At 41.4% G+C, this 26761-nt stretch overlaps 2 protein-coding genes across 2 annotated transcripts; both read left to right on the forward strand.

Moving 5' to 3' along the window:
- Nucleotides 1-8904: 8904 nt before the first annotated feature.
- On the forward strand, nt 8905-9309 carry LOC112612546 (late cornified envelope protein 3C-like). The gene has a single exon (XM_025367219.1). The coding sequence runs from the start codon at nt 8961-8963 to the stop codon at nt 9243-9245; it is 285 nt and encodes a 94-aa protein (XP_025223004.1). The 5' UTR covers nt 8905-8960; the 3' UTR covers nt 9246-9309.
- A 12594-nt stretch (nt 9310-21903) lies between these two features.
- LOC112610907 (late cornified envelope protein 3B) lies at nt 21904-22335 on the forward strand. Its single transcript, XM_025364527.1, has one exon. The coding sequence runs from the start codon at nt 21909-21911 to the stop codon at nt 22194-22196; it is 288 nt and encodes a 95-aa protein (XP_025220312.1). The 5' UTR covers nt 21904-21908; the 3' UTR covers nt 22197-22335.
- Nucleotides 22336-26761: the final 4426 nt, after the last annotated feature.

The raw sequence follows: 26761 nt of genomic DNA on the forward strand, positions 1-26761 counted from the left end.
GTTTTTGGTGGACTCTTTAGAATTTTCTTTATACGAGGTTATATTGTCAGCAAATAGAGACACTTTCATTAATTCCTTTTGTCTTAGGATTCCTTTTATTTCTTTCTCTTTCCTAATTGCTCTGGTTAGGACTTCCAGAACTACGTTGTAAAGAAGTTGTGAGAGTGGGCCTTCTTCTTTTGTTCCTAATCTTAGAGAAAAAGCCTTCAACTTTTCATGATTAAGTACGATGTTTGCTACAGGTTTGTCAGATATGGCTTTTATTGTTTTGAGGTGTATTTCCTTTATACCTATTCTATTGAGAGTTTTTATCATGAAAGGATATTGAGTTTTGTTATATTCTTTTTCTGTATCTAATGAGTTGATTACATGGCTTTTATTCTTCATTTCATTAGTGGAATGAGTCATACATATTCATTTGTATATTTTGAACCATCCTTGCAGCCCAGGGTTAAATCCCACTTGATCAGGGCAGATGATTTGTTTAACATGTAGTTGCATTTGGTTTGCTAATAGTTTGGTAAGGATTTTTGCATTTAGGCTTTTCAAAGACATTGGCCTGCAATTTTCTTTTCTTGGAGTGTCCTTGTCTGGATTTGGTATCAGAGTAATGTTGTTTGATCAGAGTAATGAGTTTGAAAATACTCCTCTTCTTCAATATTTTGGAAGAGTTTCAGAAGGGTTGGTATACAATCTTCTTTAAAAGTTTGGTAGAATTTATTTTTAAAGCCACCCAGTCCTGGGCTTTTCTTTGATAGGATAGAACAGGAATTAAAAGAAATTAAATAATGTGTAAGCAAAAACTCAGTTGTATGTAAGAAAACCCAGTTCCCCCTGCAGAAGAAAAGAAGCTAGAGTCCTTTAAAATTAACTGCCTGTTTTTCTGTGACTAGTGAGCCTTATCTCTCCCTTTCCTAGGCATTGTAAAGACCCTGTTTCTCTAGCTGTGCAGCTGCAAGGTCACTAGACAGATAATGTCAAGTCATAAAACATGTTGCTCCTTGAAAATTAAGAAATGATGTAATGTGTGTCTTAATTGAATAACTGTCTTTGTTTCTCGCTTCTGTAATATGCTTCCCCCTGCACAGATCTCCCCCCACCCCACAAAATGCTTTAAAGGTAACTGAACTCTTTGTTCAGGGCTCAGTCCTTTGGGTGTTAATCCGACTGGGTCGATGCACCTAAATAATTAAATAATTCCTCCTCAACCCCTCAGTATCTCTGATTCCTTAATCATCCCGCTGCAAGGAGACTGTTACTGATTTAATCCCTTATTTATTGCTGGTTTAATCCCTTTTCTCACTATTGGTCTGTTAAGGTTTTCTATTTCTTCATGATTCAGCTTTGTTAGGTTGTATGTGTTTAGGAATTTATAAATTTCTTCTAGATATCCAATTATTTGGCATACAATTGTTCATAGTAGCTTCCTATAATCCTTTGTATTTCTGTGGCATCAGTTACAATGTGCCCACTTTCATTTCTGATTTTTATTTCTTTGAGCCTTCTTTTTTTTTTTTTTTCCTGGTTAGTTTAGCTAAGGTTTGTCGATTTTGTTTATCTTTTTAAAAAACCAACTCTTCTTTTCTTTAATTTTTTTCTACTGTTTTCCTAGGCTCTAATTTATTTATTTCTGCTCTGATCTTTGTTATTCTTTTCCTTCTCTTAACTTTGGGCTTAGTTTGTTCTTTTTCTAGCTCCTTGAGGTGTAACATTACACTGTTTATTTGAAATCTTTTGTCTTTTTGATATAGACATTTATTGTTATTATTTTCCCTCTTAGCACTTCTTTTGCTGCATCCCACAAAATTTGTTTTGTTGTGTTTTCATTTTTGTTTATCTCAAGGTGTTTTTTGGTTTTCTTTTTTATTTCTTCTGTGACCCATTGGTTGTTTAAGAGCATCTTGCTTGATTTTCACATATTTTTGAATTTTATAAGATTTCTCCTGTTACAGATTTCTAGTTTGATGTCATTGATTGATTGATTGGTATAGTGTTAATCTTCTGAGATTTGTTAAGAATTGTTTTGTGGTCTAACATAGAGTTTATTTTAGAGAATATTCTATGTGCTCCTGAGAAGAAAGTATATTCTGTTGCTGTTGGGTTGTATGTTTTATATGTGTCTGTTAGGTCTCTTTGGTCTGAGGTGTAATTCAAGTCTAGTGTTCCCTTATTGACCTTCTGCTTAGATGAGCTGTCTATTGTTGAAAGTAGAGTATTGAGATTTTCTGTTGTTATGGTATTGCAGTCTATCACTCCCTTCAGATAATTTAATAATCGCTTTGGTTATATGTGCTCTTATATTGGGTGCATATATATTTACGATTATATTCTTTTGATGGCTTGACACTTTCTATTGTTGTAAAATGACCTTCTCTGTCATTTTTATAGTTTTTGACTTAAAGAATATTTTATAGGCTGTAAGTATAGCTACCATGCTCTTTTCGTTTCCATTTTTATGAAGTATCTTTTCCTATCCTTTCATGTTCAGGCTATGTGTGTCCTTAGTAGGAAAGTGAGTCTCTTGTAGGCAGCATATGGTTTGATCTTTAAAAAAAAATCTATTGAGCTGCTCTGTCTTTTGATTAGATAACTTAATCCTTTTACATTCAAGATAATTTTTGATAGTTATAAACTTACTACTCTTATTTTCTTAATTGTTTTCTGGTTGTTTTGCAAATCTTTGGTTTCTTTCTTAATTTCTTGCTCTCTTCCTTTGTGGTTGATAGTTTTCTATGGTGGTCTTTGAATTTTCTTTTTATATTTTGTTCTACAGGATTTTGCTTTGTGGCTACCGTGGGGCTTATAGAAAACATCCTAAATTTGAAACAAGCTATTTTAAGCTAATAGTGACTTTAATCACAAACGAAACTGCACATTAATTCCCTCCTTCCCCTTGTATACTTTTGATATTTACCTAGTTTTAAAATTTGTATCCCTTATTTATTGTAGCTACAGTTATTTTTAATAGTTCTGTCTTTTTAATCCTCATAGGACAGATACAATTGTTTTATGCTTCACCCTTACAGTTTTAGAATATTCTGAATATGATTACATAGTCATATTACTTATACCATTGAGTGATTTACTTTTGTGTTTTACGTTATTAATTAGCAGCCTTTCGTTTTAGCTTAAAGAACTCCCTTTAGCAATTCCTAAGGAGCAGGCCTAGTGATAATGAACTCCCTTAGCTTTTGTTTGTCTGAGAAAGTTTTTTTCTGCCTAATTTCTGAAGAACAGACTTTACAGGTAATGTATCCTTGGTTAGCACTTTTTTCTTCAGAATTTTGAATATATCACTCTACTCTCTCATGGCCTGAAGAATTTCTGCCAGGAAAGCTGTTAATGGCTGTACTGGGACTGCTTTAAATGTGATATTTCTTATCTCTTGGTGCTTTTTTTTTTTTTGTCTTTAATTTTTGATAGTTTTATTCTAGAATTTTTCGATAATTTTATTCTAGAATTCATCTTTGGGTTGGATTTACTTGGAGACTTTTGAGCTTCCTGTACCTGAATGCTGTCATCTTTCTTCAGACTTGGAAAATTTTTAGTCATTATTACCTTAAATATGCTTTCTGGGCCTTTATCTCTCTCTTGTTCTTCAGAAACTCCTATTATGTGGAGGTTAATTCTCTTAGTAGTGTCCCATAATTTCTGTAGGTCTTTTCTATTCTTTTTTCTTTTTACTCCTCTAACTGGATAATTTCAAATATCCTATCTTCAAGTTATTCTTTCTTCCACGTGATCAAGTCTGCTGTTGAGGCTTTCTATTGAGTTTTATAGCTCTGTGATTACATTCTTTATCTCTAGGATTTCCATTTTTATTGTTTCTATTTATTTGGCAATATTCTCATTTTGATTTATAAATTATCTTCCACATTTAATTTAGTTTTTTATCTGTATTTTCTTGTAGTCCCCTTTAAGTAATACAACTATGTATCATATTCAGAATATTCTAAAACTGTAAGGGTGAAGTATAAAAAAACTTTATCCCTCCTGTGATGATTAAAAAGACACAACTATTAAAAATAACTGTAGGTACACTAAATTATTAAGGAATACATTTTACAAAACCAGGTGAACTACTGTTTTTTTTTTTTTTTGGAGATGGAGTCTTGCTTTGTCACCCAGGCTGGAGTGCAGCGGCACAATCTCAGCTCACTGCAACCTTTGCCTCCTGGGCTCAAGTAATTCTCCTGTCTCAACCTCCCGAATAGCTAGGACTACAGGTGCATGCCACCACACGTGGCTAATATTTTGTATTTTAGTAGAGACGGGGTTTCACTGTGTTTAAGATAATTATACTGAATTCTTCATCAGTCATTTTATAAATTTTCACTTCTTCAGGGTCCCTTATTGGAGCTTTATTAATTTCTTTATGATAGTGATGTATTTTTTCAGATTTTTCATAATCCTTGTGTCCTTGCATTAGTGCCCAATCATTTGAGGAAATGGCCATCTCTTCTATCTTTGTTTGTGTTATTTGGCCATGGTATACCTTCACTATTTGATCAAACCTGGAATTCTGATTAAGCTAGTTGGTTAAGACCTTGAATGGGAAGACCTTGCTGTCATGCTCTCTAACTGGGCTGAACTACTAACTGTGTTGGTTGAGTAGAATTTCTGACTGTGTTCCATGGTCTGGTGAGAGCACTAACTGGACTCTATAATGAGACAGAGCTGCTGGCTGAAATTGCCTCTGATTGAGCTGTATTGTTTTTTGTCTTCCTTGGATGGCCAGTACTACAGTTTTGAATCTGTAGTTGGGCAAGGCCATGTTCTAGGTGTCAAGGCTGAACAAGGACTCTGAGATTGCTACATATCCACACAGGGTGACAGGACCAGAGGCTATGCTCCACAGATTTACGTGGGCATGGATTCACCTCTAATCCTAGGATGACCTAAAGCAGAGCACCATGGCTTGATATGTTAGCCACTTGGAAGCTGGGCCTGGATGGGACAGATGCTCCTTCTACAGTTAATTGCCACCATGCCCCTGTTTTCTGGCCTTGGGAAGCATTAAGGAGCACTGCTGAGATCAGCTCGGTAGGGGAGACCCTAACCCAGCAGCGCTAGAGGAATTAAAGACACACACACAGAAATATAGAGGTGTGAAGTGGGAAATTAGGGGTCTCACAGCCTTCAGAGCCGAAAGCCTGGAACAGAGATTTACCCACGTATTTATTAACAGCAAACCATTCATTAGCACTGGTTCTATAGATATTAAATTAACTAAAAATATCCCTTATGGGAAACGAAGGGATGGGCCAAATTAAAGGAATAGGTTGGGCTAGTTAACTGCAGCAGGAGCATGTCCTTAAGGCACAGATCACTCATGCTATTGTTTGTGGCTTAAGAATGCCTTTAAGCGGTTTTCTGCCATGGGCGGGCCAGGTGTTCCTTGCCCTCACTCCGGTAAACCCACAACCTTCCAGTGTGGGCGTTGGGGCCATTATGAACATGTTACGGTGCTGCAGAGATTTTGTTCATGGCCAGTTTTGGGGCCAGTTTATGGCCAGATTTTGGGGAGCTTGCTCCCAAGAGAGCACAGTGGGTGGGGCTTGACTGGGTGAAAGCTTGGCGGCTGGGAATGAGTGGGGCCAGATATTCTCTTTGTGGGTAATTGCCATCCTACCCTTATCTCCTGGCCTGGGGAAGTTTCAAGGGGAGCACTGGGGCTGAATGTGGAAGCTGAGCAGAGATTCAAGCCTGGGAGACTAATCAACTGTGCTTCTTGTTGAGCATTGCAAGCCTCTCTGGTAGTGTGCCTCTGCTGGCCAGAATGCAGAGCAACTGTCAAGACCCCTGAACTGGTCACTGTGAGTCTCACCCTGTTCTTAGTTTCTAAATAAACATTACTAATGTTTCCTGTGAGATAAGACAAGAGAGTTTCTTCTGCGAAGGATCCCAGAATGGTGGGAAAGCTGAAAGTTCGTTCTCAACTCTCTCTTCCCTCTATAAAAGTCATGGGTTCTGGAAATCCTCTTTTTTTTTTTTTTTTTTTTTTTTGAGACTGAGTCTCACTCTGTCGCCCAGGTTGGAGTACAGTGGCGCAATCTCGGTGCACTGCAAGCTCCACCTCCTGTGTTCATGCCATTCTCCTGCCTCAACCTCCTGAGTAGCTGGGACTACAAGTGCCCACCACCACGCCCAGCTAATTTTTTTGTACTTTTAGTAGAGACGGGGTTTCACCGTGTTAGCCAGGATGGTCTTGATCTCCTGACCATGTGATCTGCCCATCTTGGCCTCTCAAAGTGCTGGGATTACAGGCGTGAGCCACCGCGCCCATCCCTGGGAATCCTCTTATGTGTGATGCTGTGCTGGCTTGGGGGAGGGACAGTGTGGTCAAAGTAAAACCTCCTCTTGCCCTATGTGTGTGATTTTTCTCAATACTGTGGTCCAAGGGAATGTCTGTGCCTCATTTCAAGTTCTGAGATATTCACAAGGGTATTCTTGTCTGCTGTTGGTTGCTAGTTGGATTTCTGTGGTGGGACTCTTGGAGTCAGAGAATTCCTATTCTGTTATATTTCTAACATCTCCCCTAGTATGAACATTTTAGCAATATTCACTTTTCCAGTCTGTGAACATGGAATATCTTTCTGTTTGTGTCTTCATTTTATTTCCTCAATGTTTTATATTTTTTAGTATACAGATCTTTCAACTCTTTGGTTAAATTTCTTCCTAAGTATTTTTTGGATGATATTATAAATGAGATTTTTAACTTCTTTTTTGGATAGTTTTTATGGTATATGTAAGTGCTACTGATTTCTGTATGTTAATTTTGTATTAAAGTCTTAAACATAAGACTTGAAATTTTAAAACTACTGAAGTAAAACACAGGGGGAAAACTTCTTGACATTAGACCTGGGCAAATATTATTTTTGAATTTTGACCCCAAAAGCACAGACAACAAAATAAAAAAATAGACAAATGTGGTTGCATCAAAGTAAAAAGCTTCTGCAAAATAAAGGAAACGATCAATGGAGTGAAGAGACAACCTACAGTATGTGATAAAATATATGTGAACTGCACATCTGATAAGGAGTTAATATCCAAAATATTTTAGAACCTCAAACAACTCAATAGCAAGAAAACACATAAACCAATTAAAAAATGGGCACGGGGGTTTCCCAAAAGAAGCCATACAAATGGCCTACAGTATATATAAAAAAGTGCTCAATATCACTATTAACCAGGGAAATGCAAGTTAAAAACACAGTATCACCTCACACTTGCTAGAATGGATATTATCAAAAGACAAGAAATAACAAGTATTGTCAAAGACTTGGAGAAAAGGGAACCTTTTTCCAGTATTAGTGGGAATATAAAGTAGTATGGCCATTGTGGAAAACATTATGAAGTTTCCTTAAAAAATTAAAAATGAAACTACCATGTGATTCAACAATCCCACTACTGGGTATATACCTAAAGGAAATGAAATCAGTATTTTGAAGAGATATCTGCACTCCCATATTTATTGCAGCATTGTTTACTACAGCCAAGATAAGGAATCAACCTAAGTGTCCTTTAGTGAGTAAATGGATAAAAAAACATGATATATAAGCATAATGAAATACAATTCAGCCTTATATAAAAAGGGAAGTTTCTAATTTGTGACAACCTGGATAAACCTGAAAGATATTATGCTAAGTAAAATAAGCCAGATATAGAAAGACAAATATTCCATGATCTCACTTATATGTAGAATCTTAAAAAGTGAAGTGCATAGAAGTAGAAATGATCATTATCGGGGGTTGGGTTGGGGAGTGGGGAAGAACTGGGGAGATGTTGGTCAAAGGATACAAAATTTCAATGAGACAGGAGTAATAAGTTCAGGAGATTTATTGTACAGCATGATGACTATAACAATGTATTATATTCTTGAAAATTTCTAAAAGAGTAGACTTTGTTCTTATTACAAAAAATGGTAAGTGTGTCCAGCTGCCATTCCTGGAGAACACCTGAACACCGTCACCCTTTGGGACCATCACTGCAATGGAGGACTGACTTACAAACGCTGTGGTCTTAGGCTTGAAGTCTTTTTAAACACTTCCGTGATAGTGCTTATTTCATCAGATCAAATATATTTACTTTTCTGAGTGATAGTCCATTTAGACTGCAAGGTATTCAATGGAAGAAATACATCCAATACATCTCCATACTACTACTGTTGAAATAAGTGAAACAAACAGAGCCTGTGAATGAACAAGCAGAGGTGGGCAGGAGGTTCAGGGTGGACCAGAGTGGGAAGTACTCACAAGGGCATCCTGCTTCCATCTTATTAAATCTTTAGGCATGTGCCCAGGAAGACACATGGGGTCATCTTATTACACCTTCAGGCACATGCTGAGGAAGCAGACAACTGGGAAGTATCTGGTGCTGTCACCTCCCTGGTTGTGAAAGCAGCAGCATACTCAGGTTGTGCATCATGTACACTGCATGGGATAAAAGGGCTCCTACCCTAGGCTTCTCATCCACAGCATCCTTAGGAGCAGCCTTCTTCTCCTACCTCCTCTACATCTGGTGAGTGGCCAGCAAGGGGACAGACCCTCAACTGGGAGTGTTTGGGAAAGAGAGGCCTAGAACTGAAATGGAACCATCAGAAAGAGGCCCACAGTGGGCAGCAGTGGGGGAGGTGATAGTGAATAAGGAGCCTCAAAGGTACATATCAGGAACTCATGAGCTGCAAAAGCCATAGGACCTTAGGATTCCTTCACATTCTTGTTTGGAGCATGTTGTCAGGAATGCACATAGATCCATTTTACATTCTTGAGGATGCTTTATCCAAATGTATGTGTAGGGTTCCCTCTACTGCGTTTCCATTTCTCTCGCACAGATCTTGGCTTGGAAAGTGGCTTCATCAAGGGTATCATTGTGTGACAAACCCCAGAATAAAGAGATGGTCTGAAGGTTCTGTGCTCAAATGTTTCTATTATTTTGTTCAAGGTAAAATTCCTGCAAAGATGTCCTGCCAGCAGAACCAGCAGCAGTGCCAGTCCCTGCCCAAGTGCCCCTCACCCAAGTGCCCCCCAAAGAGCCCAGCACAGTGTCTGCCTCCAGCCTCTTCTGGCTGTGCTTTAAACTCCAGGGGCTGTGGCCCCAGCTCTGAAGGTGGCTGCTGCCTGAGCCACCACAGACACCGCAGGTCCCATCGATGCCGGCGCCAGAGATCCAACTCCTGTGACAGAGGCAGTGTTCAGCAAGGTGGGGGCTCCTGCTGTGGCCATGGCTCTGGGAGCTGCTGCTGACCTGCATCCTGATGATGAGATGAGTGATCTTTGGAGGAAACAAGAATCCCAAGGGCCCAGGAAAAGCCCCATCCTGATGCATGCTTTTCCAGATACCTTGTTCTGGCTTTCACAAGCTGAGCTGGGGGTGTTCCTGTTGAGTATCCAAGCTGTCCCCAGAAGGTGCTTCCTGTCTGATGTCCAGGAGCTCACAGTTCCCTCATCCCTGCCCCTGCCAAGGATTGGCAGTTCCCTGTGCCTAACGCTGCCAAAAAATAAAGCTTCTTGTTTTCATTACCACTGGTGTCTCACTTGTTAGGAAATTATCCAGGATTTATCCATCCAGGCCAGGTTCTCCTGTCACCTGACCTCCAAGGACCTTAGAAATCCAGAGATTTAAGTGTGTTACCCCCGGTAGAAGTGACCCCAGAGAGCTGACCTCATGCTCTGGGCAAGTAGCTGGACTGTGGTCTCTCAGCCAACCCTCTGCCATCACAGGACGGCTGCACAGCCTCAGACCTGTGTAGTTTTTGCTCTGATGACAGCGGAGCCAGGAATTGGGAGCCCCTCATGGAAGGGAGGAAAGGTTGATGGGCACCATCACCAGGATAAGTATAGAGCCTCCCAAGCCAGGGTTGGGGCTGTGGAGAAAGCCATGTGTGGACATCTGCTGCATTCCATAGGAACAGAAAGGGGCCCCCACTACAGTTCTGGGGTGTACTGAAACCTCAGAACTTACTTCTCTGTTGTTGTATCCCAATGACTACAGATTTTACTCCTAAGAAGCAAAAGTGGCCACTCAGCTATATTCAGCCCCACAATCTGGCTACCATGAGAAAGTGCTTCGTCCATCTCTTGTAAATGTCTCTTTGCAGGACAGAGGCCATTGAAGGAACCCTTAGCATTATAAGTAAAGTGGCCACTCAAAAGTAGGTCAAGGGATAATTCTTGAAAATACTTCCAAGACAGAGACAGGGGTCATGTGCTGGAGGCAGAAAAAGGCTGCTGAGAATATCAATACCTAAATCTACCCTCTCCCCACTCCACATTTGGAGCCACCCTCTTTCCTATGGTCCAGTGCCTTTATGCTCCCACAGGCATCACTATTTCAGTTCACTAGAGTGGACTGTCAGGCAGAATGAGAAGACAAAAATTATAACCCCGATAGTGAACACAATTTAATTTTCATTGACAATTATAATTTAATTTAAATACAGATAAAGTTTGGTTACAGCCTGACTGATTTATCTTGAAAGATATCTAGCAAAAGGTATTTATTTTAATATTAGATATTAATTGAATGAGAAATGTATCTCAAATTAAAATGAAATTCACAGGGAAAATAGCATTCAGTTTGCATCAATTCTCCGTACCCAAAATATAGACATGATCAGGTCAGTTCCATTACATGAGATGTACCCACACTATCATCAACCTCAAAAGCAGCAACACATACCAAAGTCATCTTCATCAAGCCCATTCATTATCATGCATGCTTGCAGAACTTCATTTCGAGTCCAAGCAGATGAACGACTCCTCCCTCGATGTTTTCATGGTCTTCAAATAAAGAGCACACATTCTCTGGATTTTGATGGAAGGTCATGCCTTTTGTAATGTGCTTATTGTGACTCTTGGCATTCCAATTGTTGTACTTTCCTTCTCCATATTTGCCCCTCAATCGGGTATTCATTTGGTTCTCCTCCTTTCCTGCCCAGAGCCCTATGTTACTTCCTGGGTACCAGTGAGTCTCTTTCAAGAGTCCTCATCTCCGCTGACTTTACGCTTCCATCTGTTTTACACACAGCCCATTCTGAATGTCCAGCATCCTTAGCTCAGTCACCACCCCAACAGCAAGTGCTGATCACATCTGGTGCTTGATTTTGCTAAGGGAACATTACAAAGAAAAAAGTAGATGGGCAAAGAACCATGGACTTTGTGGGTAGTCATTTACATTGTAGTACTTATCTCATGGAAGCAGGCTCCCTATTTACTTGACTGCCTGTGCAGTTAGACAGTTAATTTCTATAGGTCAGGTGATGTGTCATATATAACTCTACCTTCCACCACAATGCATGGAGCATGACATATTTTAAGCACACATGTAGGCCTGGGTGGGAGGTGTACAAGTGAGGACCAGGGCTTCCTGTGTCAAACATGCCATCCTATTCCTGGGAAGATGGTGAAGGCCTGGACCTGGGCTGTGGTGTTTGGTGCTGTCACCTCCCCGAGCAACCCATTCATGCTGCCCCTCACAATCTAGCAGCTCTGTCTTGGGCTTCCCAGACCATGGACTTCTTTTGAATAAGCTTTCTCTTGCTGCCATGACATCAGATGGATGTCTAGTTGTAGACAGGACCTGGAGCTGGAAGACCTAGGAAGACAAACCCAGGCTTCCATCAGGGGAGAAGGAAGCAGAGGGTCTGGGATGGAGGTAGCAGGAAGAGTGTGGGATTAATGGGTACCCTCCCAGGATGTTTCAGTGTCCTGTGACTGTGAAGGTCATGGGTCTTCAGCACACTCTCATCTTCCTATACATGTGTTCTGAGACATGCATTGATCTCACCAGACATCATCAAGGAAGCTTTACCCAAACAAGTTTATTCTCCTCTGTGATTACATGGAGATAGGACACCTTAGGTGCTCAATTAGAAAAAACCCAGTATCATTTTGTAGCAGGTGACCAAAGAGAAAAGAGCATCTTTCCATGATAAACTAACTCCAAATTGATTTTCATTTCCTCCCTATATTTCCTAGTGCAGAAGAAGTACACCCATCAGAGAAGAGACATTACAAAGATTCATTTGCGTTATTGCATTCTCTCGAGAGTCACTGATGCTTTGTGAGATTTCGTGTCAGCAAAACCAGCAGCAGGGATAGCCTCCAAAGGCTCCCAGATTTCCCCACCCAGTCCGAGCCCCATGTCCACCTCTAGTCTTCTCCTGCTATGGCTACAGCTCCAGGGGTTGCTTTTACTCTTAGGGGGTAGCTGCTGCCTGAGCCACCACAGGTGCTGTCTCTTCCACTGGCACAAGCATTACAGACATGACTGCTCCGAGTTTATCCACTGGCAGCTGCTGCTGTTGCCAGGGCTTTGGCTGCTGCTGCTGACCTTGGCAGTGCATTGAGATAAGCAGTTTTAGAGGAATCAGAGACCCTAAGTGCCTAGGATTAACCTCAGTCTGATGTACCCACTCCTAACCTCCTGCCCACGGTCTGAGCTCCTGAGTTCATCCTGATGAGGGCTGTCAGTGATCTCCAGCAGTCTCCCTGAGTGTCCCTCATGGTTGTCTCCACACTCATGTTCTGGTCAGTGCTTAGCAGCACTTATGTCTCACTCTGTAAAAAATAAAGCTTCTCTTTCCCACTTACATTTCTATATTGCCCCCTCCCAAGGTTGCTCCATTGCTCTCTCACTCCTTATCTCCCAGATTGAATGTTTCACAGGATGAGAAGAATGAGAGACAATACTTCTCTTCACTCATAGGGAGACCATGAGGACTTTATGTGTTGCTGCTAGAAAGAGGTTGCAGAAGGCCACACGGCTGCAGGGAGGAACATTCACCTTATTTCTATATGGAAGATCTGGGTGTTGAGGACGTAGGAAGGGATCCTTGAAAGCTGAATAGTTGATGGGTGCAAGGAAAGAAATGGAGATGGTTGCAGAGGTATACACTGAGAGGAACTTAGGGGAAGTAAGAAAAATAAAAACCTGATCATTGCAGGAGTTGTAAACTGGATATATTCATAGGGTCAATGACTTGTATACTACTCATGATGTGCCGGTGACTTGACATACAGTAAATAATTGAATCCTCACTGCAGTCCTTCAAGTTAGGTACAACCCTTGTCCCATTTTACAGATGGGAATCATCATGGAATGAGTGTCCAGGGTCTCCCAACAGCTGCCATGAAAACCTTGGCAGTTTTGCTGAGAAGCCTACGCTCCTGATGGCTGTGGTGTTCGGAGTTCTTCTAAAATGTTTTAAGAGATGTGAGTAAACAGTGGATTTGTTTTGTAATTATTTTACTCCACAGTATTTTGTTGTTTGAATTATACATCACTAAACCACCAAACCATATGAATCACACTTTTAAGGAGTTTGCCTCCCAGAGTTTTGGACCCAGAGTGTAGTATTCAGCTGCACCACAGGATTAAAATAATTATTTTTGATGTGTGTTAAAAGAACAATTCACTTTCACTACCAATTTTGAGAATGTTAATGAACTGGAGAAAGACTCGGTAAAAATTCAAGCCTTGGTGCTCATCAGGAAAATACTAGCAATCCAAGGAGGTCTCATAAACTGAGCCAAAGTGAAAGAGCAAATCTTAAGAGTAGTTTAGGGCTAGATACAACAGAGAAATTAATGTATCCAGTAATAGGCGAATATATTAAATTTTAGAAGCTTTTTTTCCAAGCTCTTGGGAAATAGGGAAATGAAAATTGCTCCCCTCTTCTGTGTTCATAGACATTCATTTTCTTAACTCATTGGGATGAAAAAGGTACCCAAAGGGATCCTATGAGGAAGTTGATGTCAGAACTGCTCTGATGAGTTTAGATCAACTTCCCAGCTTGATTCCTCTTACTTGCCATGCCTGGGTTTATTGCTCTTGGATGGATACAGGCTCCACATCTTACTCATCCCATTAACTGTCCCAAGTGACAGCAGGTGACAACATCTGAATTCATCATTTACCCAGGCTGAATTCATCTTTTAGTCATTCAACTGGCTAAGAAAGATTTCTTTAAGAAGTTACCACAGGTGTAGGACTTATAAAAGCCTATTATATACACTTTTGATTCACTACTACAACCACTTGCTACTCAAAAATTGAGAAATTCTTGAATAAAATCAGCCTAGGAGACATAAAGAATGTTGTGTTATGACTTCTAGACCAAGTCCAACACCCATTCATTCATAATTTATCTGCTCTTAGTTATCTGGCACTGGTCTTGGTGCTTAGATCAGTTTGAAACAAGACGGAGTCCCCTCTTAGGGAGCTTATGTTCCAGTGGGTCCATTAGAGACGTTTTCCGATTTCCTTGCCTGACAGCACATTTAGACAAAGGTGGTTCTATATTCAGCTGGATTCCCACTCTGGAGCACTTGAAAGATGCTGGTAAAGGGTGGCTAAACCCAGTGAAGGCGCCCATCATGGGCAAACTTTTGAGAACTGGGTATCATTGTTTGGGTGAATACAAAAAGGACATTCAATGTCTGGTTACTTCTACACCAAAGGTGGGAGCTTAGTGAGGCAAGGGGTAGGTGGGTGATTCCAGTGGTGAAATGTTTGTTTACGGTTGAAAAGTCCTTGTCCCTTCCCAGTGCCTTTCTCACTTCCCAGTTCTCAGTGAACAACCCCATTCACCCAGGTATCTTGAAAGTGCTTCTGTTTGGTACTTGGCTATAATGTATGGAGCAAATTAAAAAAATGGCCACACGTATATCCTTTCCTGTATCAGGATACTCAGACACATTTAATGCAATAATAATGTTTTATCAAAACCTTGTAATTTTAGGATATGTTTGAAACTTACTTGTGTATTCCATTTTTATATACTTTTAATATATCATGATTCAGGATAAAATACGTATCTATTGTTATAATAAATGCATTGGGAAAATACTATAGAGTTTAGTGCTCTCTCTACAACCTTGGTCCACTTTGTGTCTGGTGCTCACGGTGATCATATTAACCTCATTATAATCACACCCATCAATTACCATTTCTGTGTGGACAAATCTCTCTTAGTCATCCCATGCAATTTGAATCACTGTCTTCCCTGGGTCTCTTAGAATCAATACTACAGTCACTAAGATCCTGACACAAGGTTCCTTAAATGTATGTTAATCCATGATGCATATTACAAAGCCATTGTAGATTTCTTATACTTGTCTCTGAATTTACCTGTGATATCCCTGGGTCATTTTGCCTTCATATAAACAGATTTGTTTTGCCTCGGACATCTCTACCTTAATACAGCTATTAGGAGAAGCAGGGAAAGATTAAAACCTGAAAGTTCCTGTCTCCAAAACAGATGCTCTTAATGAGAAAATTATTCTACCTTTGAGATTGTACATGTCCCCAGTGCTCCCCTCAGCCCTGTTCTACCTCGACCTCAGCATTGTCTCTTTCTCCTGGGCACCTCCTTGATGTTTCTTGGGTCCACAAATTTCTCTTAGTTGCCATGCCTGGGTTTACTGCCCTTGGATGGATACAGGCTCCACATCTTACTCATCCCATCAACAATCCCAAGTGACAGCAGGTGACACCATCTGGATTCATCATTTATTCAGAGTCACTACAGAACCAAAAGGGACTAATGCCCCAAAACCCTGACTTCAGGCCTAGGGACTCCCACACACTGTATTTCAGCACCCTCGCCTGGCTCAGGCTTAGTTTTCTACTTATCTGTCAGTCTCACTACTCCATCAGCCTAAGAGGTAGGGATGGTATCTTCTTCAGTCTTGAATATGCTTTGCCCAGCACAGGGTCACCATGTCAATATAACTTGTTTAAAGAAGGAATGATGTTAATGAATGAAAAATAAAGAATTGCAGACCTACAGAAAGACTGAGGCACAGATAGGTGAATAGTCATGGGGTTTCTTGAATCCCCACTCTCCTCAAAACTCTTGACACTTGCCATGGAGATGCAGAGGCCTTGGGGCTACAGAGGCAAAGAAGCTGACTCCTAAACAAGACCCACACTCTCACCCCTCCCAATCCCACCACCCATTTGCTGCCTGCAAAACAAAATAGAAAAAGAGCTCCAAGGTTTGCTCAGTCCTCACTGGAATCAGGATACTTCAACCCAAGCTACTTTCTATTTCCTGCTCTCCTCTGCTCGGGAATTTTTCCTAAGTTGTGGATTCAAAGCCACATACGCTTTGAAATAAATATAAAAAGATCCAATTTAAAAAATTAATACAATTACCTATTATTATCTCTCTTTTTACTTCATCTATAGTCACTATACTTTTCCCAAGACATCCTGGAAGTAAAACTAGGAGGAGCTTCAAGCCTCTCCCAATGTCCCTCAAAGTGGGTACTCAGACATGCTCCTCAGTGTCCACTGCAGTCTCTTCCCACTAAGCCTCAGCTCTGGGGGCTGTCATAGCCTCAGCTCTGGAGTATGCTCCATCACAGGCTTTACACATCCCACTAGGCACAGCATCAGCCCTCTGGATGCTGTCACTCATGCAGTGACCAGGGCACTGAAAACCACAGTGGAGCAGGGCTGGATGATCCAGTGAAGCAAAGAGAGAAGCCTCTTCCCAGTGTGGTGCTTTTCCTCCTCCCTCACCTCTGCACCTCGTTGGCGGAGAAGTCCCATGGAACATTAGTAAAGATGATAAGGATGGGAATGCCCTTGTAGAATTTACTCTTAATAGTCTGAAAATTGGGCATGCACCATATATTCTAATCTTTTGTGTTTCAAAGCCATTTGCATCAACAAACGTTTGGTTTTTAACTCAGTGTATCCTTGTCTTAGTAATCCCTTCTTAGGTCTTATTTCTAGAAAGATCCTCACTCAACAGAATGCCCAGGTGTAGTTGCAGCCAGAACACTCTTGTTTTGCCCACTCCAGATTTTCTCTGTCAAATATCATTGAGCTCTTTCAATGCTTTAATTCACTTTTTCCCTAACCACTCTGCTGAAGTTTTGCATTCCACAATGAACAAACCTGTGTCCATTCCAAGCCCCCTGGAGATGAGACCTCCCTCAGAGTCAAAGTATATTCATTGAGTACACAGTATCTGTCACTAAAGTGATGCAGCCGCCTGGGACCTAGCACAGATCCTTTATGCCTCTAGTGTGTCCAATCCTCTCCCTACATTCAGGATAGGCAGAATATTGAGAGAAAACATGGTAAAAGATAATTGTAGCAAAGAATTGGCAAAAGAGATGGAAGTTGTTGAGGAAAAGGAATTTGGCAAGGGTCATATTGGTCAGGGTCTTCTATTGCCTCCCAGAGAGTTTTCCTTTTTCCCCATGGACTACAGGTAAGTAGCACATGAATATTCTCACCATCCAACACCCAGCTCCCTGTCCTCCCTCTTGATCTTCCAAGATACTCCTATTCCTGAAAGACTTCCTCCCTGACCTTCCAAACCCCATCACATCTCCAGTAACTACCCAGTTTCTACTTCCAATTGCCTTTACAGTACCTTTGTGTGGTCATTATGAAGCTTCCACCCAACATTCCTGAATTTGCTTCTCGTTTGCCCTTGGGGACCTGGAATCTTGGCATTTATTGATTTGATTGATGCTAGAAAGGGTGGGAGCACCCAAAACTGCCCCCTTCTTATAAAAACCCAAGAGCCTACGAACTTGTGTATTGAAGAGTCTAAAGTCAGTACAACAAAAACAGGAAGCATTGTCTTTTCTGGTCATTGTTTTTTCCTATGCTGTGTTGAATCTCTCTTGAAAATATCTCAGGGAAATTTCGCATTTCATCAGTCACTTCTATGGATATTAAAGTCCAGACCAGCTAAATTTAATTCTGAACAAAACTTGAAACTCAAATTCTCCCTTGCATACAAGCATTGCCCAGGTATCTCCCAGGAGACTGGAGTTGGAAGGGGAATATGATGGGCTCTTTCTCTCATTCATTACCACCTCTCCATCTTTTTCCTGAGTACCCCTTCCTCCTCCTTTGTATTGGGAGATGGAAAAGGGGAGGGGAAATCAGTATACATGTGACTGTACCACTAGCTTCCTCTATTGGCAGGTTCTGCAGGAGGGCTATCTCTGCTCCCTCTGTGTGGCAGGTTCTGCAGGAGGGCTGTCTTATAGGGTGCTTTTGTGAGTGCTTCTGGAGCATCTTCAAGGATTTTCCTCACAGCATGATTTCCAGACATGGCATAAGCAGTCAGATTTAACCCTTCAGGTACTGCCTAAGCTCCTATCTTCATTGTCACCAGCCATAGCTTCTTAATAATGAGGTCTCTCTGCCCAACAGAAAACCATCCTAAGCACAATACTAGCAATACTGTGGAAGCTGGTCTTCCTTCTTAGATGTCATCTGCTGTTATGTCTCAACGTCCTGTTCTAACTCTTCAGTTCCTTTTCATTATTCAACAATAGGCTCAGAGGTTAGAACATCAAGTCTACTACCATAGCAGACATTCTGCTGAGGGATAAAGGAATAAAGATTTCTTGAAGGAATCTCTAACATCTACAAGCTGTCATTGTGAATCCTGACCTTTCAATTGACCTCTGTTGTAGGAGGTCAACCAGTTTCCCTCCCCCATACAAGATTAGGGGGAGACTACAACATTGTCTTTCAGGACAATAACTTCCCTATCTAAAAAATTCTCACCAAAGTTCAGCCTTCCAAATATATAGCTGAACCAGAGAAATAGAGTTCCATTTTTTTTTACTTAGCAAGTCCTGCAGAGATTTTCAGCAGCTTATCCTAAGGTTACTTTAGTATATGGGGATAAGAGGCATCTATTATTTTCATCTTTTGACTTCAGCCAACATCCTAATACAAGAAGAAAATTTGAGTCCAACATCTTCTTACACACTGGGTCCTACCAGAGCTTTCTCAGGAAAATAGAGAGAGGTGTAAATATCTCAAAATACCACTTAATCTGAGGGGAACATTCAAATCCATATAAGAAACTTAGGTATGTTAGAGATATGTGGCACTTTCTGGCTACTGCTTCCCATTTTCCTTAAGAATGACTTAGCTGCTTGCCATGGAATGTAATAGTCACAGTCATAGCAGGAAGAGAATGGAGAAGGAACTGTGAGTTGTAAGCAAAGGGAGAAGAATTCTGTTTGTTTACTCATCCTTCATTGCTGATGTGGAATGTCCAAAATGCACTCCAAGGAGCTAAACCTGAGGTCCTGCAGTGCCTGTTCCCGTAGTACCAGTTGGAATGACTAAGTCATGAAATTCTTCCTGGATTCATCCAGCCAGAGCAGTCTCTGTATTTCCTTGCTGTCTTTGGACCACAGGAAGCCAAGGCTCCTCAGGATGGGACTCCTGGGACTTGTCATTCTCAGGGAGGTGGCCTTGTGCTGTAGGGGAAGTGACCAGATCATGATCTTATAGCTACTGTTTGTCAGCACAGGACAAATCCTGTGCGTGTGAGGACTGTGGACACCTGATCTCAGAAGGAGGACAGCAAGTGACAGGAGGAATCACTACAGTAGAAGGGAGATTAATGTGCTCTCCAGGTCTTGTGGGGTGGCTTTCAAGACAGGCAGTCAAGAATGGGGCTGGAGGAAAGCCTAACTGTCATCCACTGTGTTTTATAAAACAGAGGTAACACGATATATTGAATGTCATTGGCAAGGATGCTTTGTTCCTTTGAAACTTGCCCAAAATGTGTGATTTATGTTTCTTTCTCAATTAATGCTTCCACCTCCTACCTCTCCCAGCTGCCAATGACTCAGGGTTGCAACCCATGCAGGAAAATGGCTATCATGCTTTCTCTGTTGGGAGGACAAGCCTTGCTTATGATAAACACAAGATACAGAGAAATGAATGTTCAGATTTGCAGCAAAGTCTAAACCCCAGTAACTTTTTAACTGAATTTTTCAAAAGATTGTGCCCCTCTTCAGCTTCACCAGTATGGAATGAGAAAGCACCCATTTCAACCATCATGAGTAATTCCTTCCAATGCACTAGCAATTGGTGGATTCTGAAGAATGTAAAAGAAATGGACACCTAGTGTAGCCCTGGAGCTAAGCCCAAAAATATCCCTTCAGCAAGAGGCCTCTGCAGACAGAAGAATATCAGAGAGGAGAATCAATCCTATTCCTCCTCCTCCATTCCCAAGCCACATTCCTAGAGACAATTCATTTTCTCTTAAATATCTCAGAATAAATCATGGAATTCTGCCCCCAACCTCCCACTGTGTTTTAAAGAGGGTAAGTTGTAAAGTGCATGCTCTGATAGGGAGTTTGTTGTCTAAAAGCCATAAACTATCAAGTACAGGGAACAATAACAGGCATTTACCATAAACATGTATTATTTAAAATTGCCATTTAACTTAAATATAATGTTCTGTTATACTTCTGACTTTAATTTTTTAGAAACAAATAGCAAAGTACAGGTATTATGATAATAGAGATGAATTCAGTGAAAAATTCATGTCTAAAACTATTACAAAATTGAATGGGAAAAATAAGAATCAGACTTTATATTTCATCCTACAGAAACCTTAGAATGTATGAGGTTTGTTCCATTAAATGTGATGCACATGATGTCACTACCATCACTAACCTCATCATCTGCAATTCATTGAACAAATCATCTTCATGACTCTCACCAATTATCTTATATATTTTTGCTCATGGACCATTTTATTTGCTTACCATCAGTATCATACATCCCATGGGAAGCTACATATGGGCCAACCTACGTTTTTCATATTAAGTATGAATCTTGTGATCTCAACTGTTGCACGTTCCTTAATGATTTCATTTGCTTATTCATATAATCCTACCTTAATTCTCTTTTGGGCTCCAACTGCCCCAGACAGGGTCTGGGTCCCATCCTCCATTCATTACCTAATACATCTCACTCCCAGGGTCCAGTGGTCTCAGATCACCCAACATCCCCAAGAGTCAGGAGCCAATTACATCTCAACAAACCATACCCCTGGGGAATATGCAGAGGAATAGGGAACTGATGTCCAAAAAAAAGATGTTTGTATCCCAGGACGCACCACATGATACCATATCAGACACATATGTGTTCATCTCTGATATAAGTCCAGTTAACTTTGAAAGGCTCAAGGTCAGGAAATGTGTCATATGCATCTATACATTCTCACTGCAAAATGCAAGGGACAGAGCTCAGACTAAAACATCTGAGCTGAATGAGTGAAAGGAGAAGAAATGACAGGTCCCCAACACACGTGGAGATCTGTCATCAAGACTTCCTGGTTTCCTCTTGACAGGCATCTTGGCAAGCGTGAAGGAAGATGCTGGATGCCTGGGATGGGAGTGTTTGGCTCTGCCACCTCCCCTTGTTGTGAAAGCAGCATGCCTGGGCTGTGCATCAGTAACCCTGCACAAGATAAAAAGGCTCTTATTTTGGGCTCCTCATCCACAGCCTCCTAAAGAACAGCCTTCTCCTCCTTAGTATCTTCTGTACCGGGTAAGTATCTAGAGGGGACCCACAGCTGGGGATGTCTGGGGAAGATAAGCCCAGATTTTACTAGGGAAGGGGGAAGAAGAGGTGTCAGATGTACACAGATGTACACACAGCAGAAAGAGGACTTCAGAGGGCAATTGAGGGTAGGGGAAGGGGCAGTGAGCAAGGAACCTCTTTGGGGTGCATGGAAGTCTGTGACACACCAGAGCCCTGGCTCTCAGCATTCTCTCTACTCTTTCTAAGAGATGCATACATGTCCAGTGATATTCTCTGAGAATCATTACTCAATTTGGTGTTTTTGCACCAGTGTTTCTATGAAGACAGAAGGACTTGGGGCCCAGTTAGAAGACACCAGTATTCTTTTCTGGAAGAGGGAAAAGTAGAAGGAAACGTCTTACCAGGCCAGTTTTACTTGAGAGGAGTTTCTGTTTTTATTCATGAAGTGTATATCTCAGGAAGCAACTGGTCTTAGGACTTCATAAAACCATTCGTAGAGGAGACGCTAGCCTGGAGCTTTTGCGTTGAGCTTTTCCTTTTATCTATCCAGGCTCTCACCTCCTGCCAAGATGTCCTGCCAGCAGAACCAGCAGCAGTGCCAGCCTCCGCCCAAGTGCCCCTCACCCAAATGCCCCCCAAAGAGCTCAGCACAGTGTCTGCCTCCAGCCTCCTCCTGCTGTGCTCCAAGCCCTGGGGGCTGCGGTGGCCCCAGCTCTGAGGGCGGCTGCTGCCTGAGCCACCACAGGCATGGCAGGTCCCACCGATGCCAGCGCCAGAGCTTCAACTCCTGTGACAGGGGCTGTGGTCGGCAAGATGGTGCCTCCAGCTGTGGCTATGGCTCTGGAGGCTGCTGCTGACCTAATTCCTGATGTGGAGACAAGTGACTTTAGAGGAAACAAATATCTCAAGGACCAAGGAAAAGTCCTAACTTGACAGATCCTTTCTTAGACATCCTAATTAATCATTCATTCATGGGGAAGGATTATGCTTTTTTCAAAAGGCTCCACCCATGTGTTTTCCTAGATTGTGGAAGCCTCCTTTTCTCCTGACAATGTTATCACTTGTGTCTGATTATACAGAGAAATAAAGCTTCTGAACAGCACCTGCATCTCACTTGTCTTTCACTCTGCTACACAGAAGGCTGCTCAGTGGGTCTCCCCTCCCTCAGCTCCTTAAGGTCTAGCACACTCTGCATCCAGAATAATACCAGCTGTGGCTGGAAAATCAATGGGTCAGATTTTTCTTCATGCAGGGGGTCCCTGTGGGAGATTTGAGGATAGAAGTGTAGGAGAAAGGGGAGGTGTTGAGAGAGGTTGATGAAAATCTCTTAGAAAAAGCCTGACTTTTCTTGTGTGATACCATGGGAGGAGTAATTTGATCTTGGAGCCCACAGTTTCTCTTGAGGATGGCATAGGGAATCAGAAAATCGACAAGAATGAGACCAAAGAGGATGGAAGGTGTGGAGGCAGAAAGGTCTGAAGGATGAAGATCAAATCAAGCTGCACATAATGGACTTTAGGGAGGGAGGTGAGTTGAAGTTAGTAAATTCTGAAGCAATTGGAATTGAAGTTTTCTCTGATGGGAATGCCAATGAGAGGCTCTGTGCTCTGAGAAAACAGAAAAAAGAGACAGGATTAATGTTTCTGGGGGTACAGATTACATATCTGTAAATTTAAGAGATTTGAGATAGAATTGAACTCATTATTATTATTATTTTCTGTCATGTGTTACTTGGTGAACTCAACAATAATGAGACACAGCCATATTATAGTTGGACTCTAATTGAGGAGCTCCTGTCCCAACATTGGAATATGGCAGTGTTTTATCTCTACTCCAAACCAAAGTGATTGATGTGAATCATCAGTGCTGTTTCATTTTGATAGCTGGATTTTGGAAATAATATTGCAAAAAAGGGGGCTGTTTAACCCAAGCCATAATGGCTCTCAAGATAACTTCAGAAAGATGAAAATAAATCATATAGCTGTGGCTAAGTCAAAGTAGAAAGTTTTGAGGGAAATCAGAGGTTGAGCATGGACATTTTAGACAGAGAATAAGACCTATATGATACTTTGGAAATACTGATTATAATACTTTCTTTAAATTTTCATTTTTAAAAAGTGGCAAACTAGAAATCAGTTTTGCTCCAATATACTTGGACACATTATTTCTTAAGAAACTGGAATGAAAAGTGTCAAAAGGAACCATGACTGAAAGTTGAAGTCAAATCTGCTCTGCTAGTCAAATCACTTAACTGGCTAAGAAGGGTTCTCTGAGAAAGTGAACAGAGATATGAAACTTACAATTGGGTAGACTTGAATCAATGTAATAGGCTTCTTGCCCTGGTACACTTAAGACATGCTTGGGAAGTACTCTTTAAAAGTCAGAATTAAAACACACAATGGATAAAAAAGAAAAAGGATGGGCAAGCTCCTTGTGGGAATACCTGAGTCCCACACTAAGCTATGTTGTACATGCAAAGCCTCAAGCATTGATGAAGCTAGTTGGCCTAAAATTCATTGTGTGCATTTCAGGGTTCATAGAGACTGAGATTGCACAAACATTTGATGAGTGTTGGGGTGATCAGACCCAACACCAGCCTGCCGGGGGCGGGGAGGGGCTACGGAGTCCAGTGGAGTCAAAGGAATGAGAAAAGACAAGAGAGAAAGTGGGACCAGGGGGCCAATGCTGGTATGGAGGCTGCAAAGGCCCTGAGCTCTGAGAGCCCACGCTATTTATTGGTGATCAAACAAAGAAACAGGTTGTGAGGATGTGGGGGTTGAAAGGAAGCTATGTATCAAGCAAATGAGCTACAGCTGTGATGGTTATCATTTTCTTTGAAACATATGGCTATTTGAGATAATGGGAGTGCTAGACACAAGAAGCCAGCAAGTCTAGACACATTCCAGAGGCCGTGACAGGTTTTAGACCCTGGACCCCAGACATATTCCAAGCCCTGCCTCAGCTTCTCTCCTAACACTCAGCTTTTCTGCCAATAATGAGTGTATCTCCAATGCCAGGTGCCACTCTAGGCATTGTAGGTACGATGGGAACAGATGAAGTTTCTTTTTACTTGGAGCAGACATCGATTGAGCATGTTGCAGGCTGACATTTTCCTTGCTCTGCATTCAGTTGGATTCTCATACCCTGTGTGTCATGAGTGTCAATGTAGGTGAGGTAAACCTAGCCTTGGAAAAACATTAAGGCATGAAAGCGGTGAATTTTGTGGGGACTAAGAAAGCTATCTAGTGGCTATTGGCACCTCAGCAGAGCCAACAACTTTAGAAGGAAGAAGGTAAGTTGCTGATGGCAGAAAATCAGTGGATATCCTATTGTTACATAACAAATCACCCCAAAACTTAGTGATGTGAAACAACACACTAAGTGATGTGGAATGACAGCCATCTTGGTTTTCTCACAATTTTATGGGTCAGAAATTCAGAAAGGAGTCAGCAGGGCAATTCTCATTTCGTACATTTATCATCAGATGTTGATTGGAGCTGTGGTCACCTGAAGGCTGACTGGGCTGGACATCTGAGAAGGCTCACTCGGATTGTTGGCTCTTGATGCTGAATGCCAGCTGGGACCTCTTCTGGGGTTGTCACCTGGAGGACCTACATCTGGCCTCTCTTGCATGATGGTCTTAGAATAGCCAGACTTTTTACATGGTACTGGCTTCCCCAGAGACAGCCTCCTAAGAGGACCAGATGGAATCTGCATGACCTTTTGTGACCCAGCCTTTGAAGTCACATAGCATATTTCAACCATATTCATTTGGTTAAAGGAGTCACAAGCCTGCTTAGATTCAAGGTAAGTGGACATAGGCCTAACTTCTCAATGAAAGGAATGTCAAAAAACTTTGAACCATGCCTTAAAACCACCACAAATAGATATTAGCCATATCCTCACCCTCTTGTCAGTTCACTGTATGTATTGCTGAAGCCCTAGTATAAAATTAATGTTCCCACAGTGTTTTGAAAAGACTCATATTTTGGTCTCGGTTGTAACGTATTCAAGCTTTGAAGAGGTTATGGAACTAGAATGTTCCATATAACCTTTATGGAACTAGAATGTTCAGAACTATTGCTGCAATAATGATGTCTTACCAAAAGATATCAAAGTTATTTACATATGCCAAATAATTATCTAATTCCTGGCCAACAGGGTGAAACCCCATCTCTACTAAAAATACAAAAATTAACCAGGCATGGTAGCTTGTGCCTGTAGTTCCAGCTACTCAGGAGGCTGAGGCAGGAGAATCAGTTGAACCTGGGAGGTTGCAGTGAGCAGAGATCGCGCCACTGCACTCCAGCCCTGGAGACAGAGTAAGACTCCACCTAAAAAAAAAAAAAAATTAAATGCAATGGGAAAATATTAAAAAGCTGTTATTTATATTCAGCAGAAACACTGGTGAAATAAACTTAATTACCACTGTTATCAGTCACTTTATTATTCCTCCCATCAATTATCATTCAATCCCTCCTTTTTCCTAGAGCGTTCTGCCCGATGTGATATGGGCTTCCCTGTGTCTGAACCATTCCTATCTCTTTGATCAATAGTGCAGTCAAGTAAATGCTGAAGCAATGTCTGTCACGTCACAGATCTAGACTGCTAGATTTGCAGGTCTGTCATATCAAAGATCTAGACTGCTAATTGGTGTCTCTGCTTTTAATCCCAGCATTTCTGGTTCATTTTGCCTTTATTTTTTGGTTTGTTTTTCCCTAGACACCTCTAGGTTTCTCCCGGTATTTAAAAGAGGGAGGCAATGGAGTCTGACTCCAGTGCTCATATTCTTGGTCTGCACACTATTCTGCCTCACATTATCTTAGCTTGCTTCCCTTTCAGATCCAACTTCTCTCAAAGGGCAGCTTCATTTCTTCCCTCTGCCAGGAAACCTTCTGACCAGGGACTCCTGGCTCTTGGGTCCCATTATTCTTCTTAGTCACTTTAGCTAGGCCACCACAGGACCATCACAGGTCATTTTGCAGGCCAGAAACCTCACCCAACACCCACAAACGATACTAGTGACAATGTCTGAACACTTCACTCTTGTCAAGGAAACCGGGAGTTACCATCCAAAGAATAAGTCCCATGGCCTTCCCACACACTTATGTAATAGTCCATATCATTCCAGCTCATACGTGGATTGCTGACTTGTCAGTCAGCATCTCAAGATGAGAATCATATTTTACACATTTCCGAGTCCTTTGTGTCAACATATATCTGAACTGTGTCCTCATCTCCTGTTGTTTGAATGAATGAATTAATGAATAAAATAGTATGGACAATTAGTTTTCAACAGTCCTGATAATCAAGGCCAGATTTTTGGGTGTTATAGGGACTTCCTGTTGCCCTTCTATTAGAAAACATCTCGGCACCTACTGAATAATTGTTGAATTTCCTACTGAAGGGTTAGATTTTGAAG

The sequence above is a fragment of the Theropithecus gelada genome, chromosome 1 (genome assembly GCF_003255815.1).
Source record: "Theropithecus gelada isolate Dixy chromosome 1, Tgel_1.0, whole genome shotgun sequence".
Taxonomy (NCBI): domain Eukaryota; kingdom Metazoa; phylum Chordata; class Mammalia; order Primates; family Cercopithecidae; genus Theropithecus; species Theropithecus gelada.

Coding starts and splice junctions, on each gene's coding strand:
- LOC112610907 (XM_025364527.1), top strand. CDS start 21,909: ATGTCCTGCCAGCAGAACCAGCAGCAGTGCCAGCCTCCGCCCAAGTGC.
- LOC112612546 (XM_025367219.1), top strand. CDS start 8,961: ATGTCCTGCCAGCAGAACCAGCAGCAGTGCCAGTCCCTGCCCAAGTGC.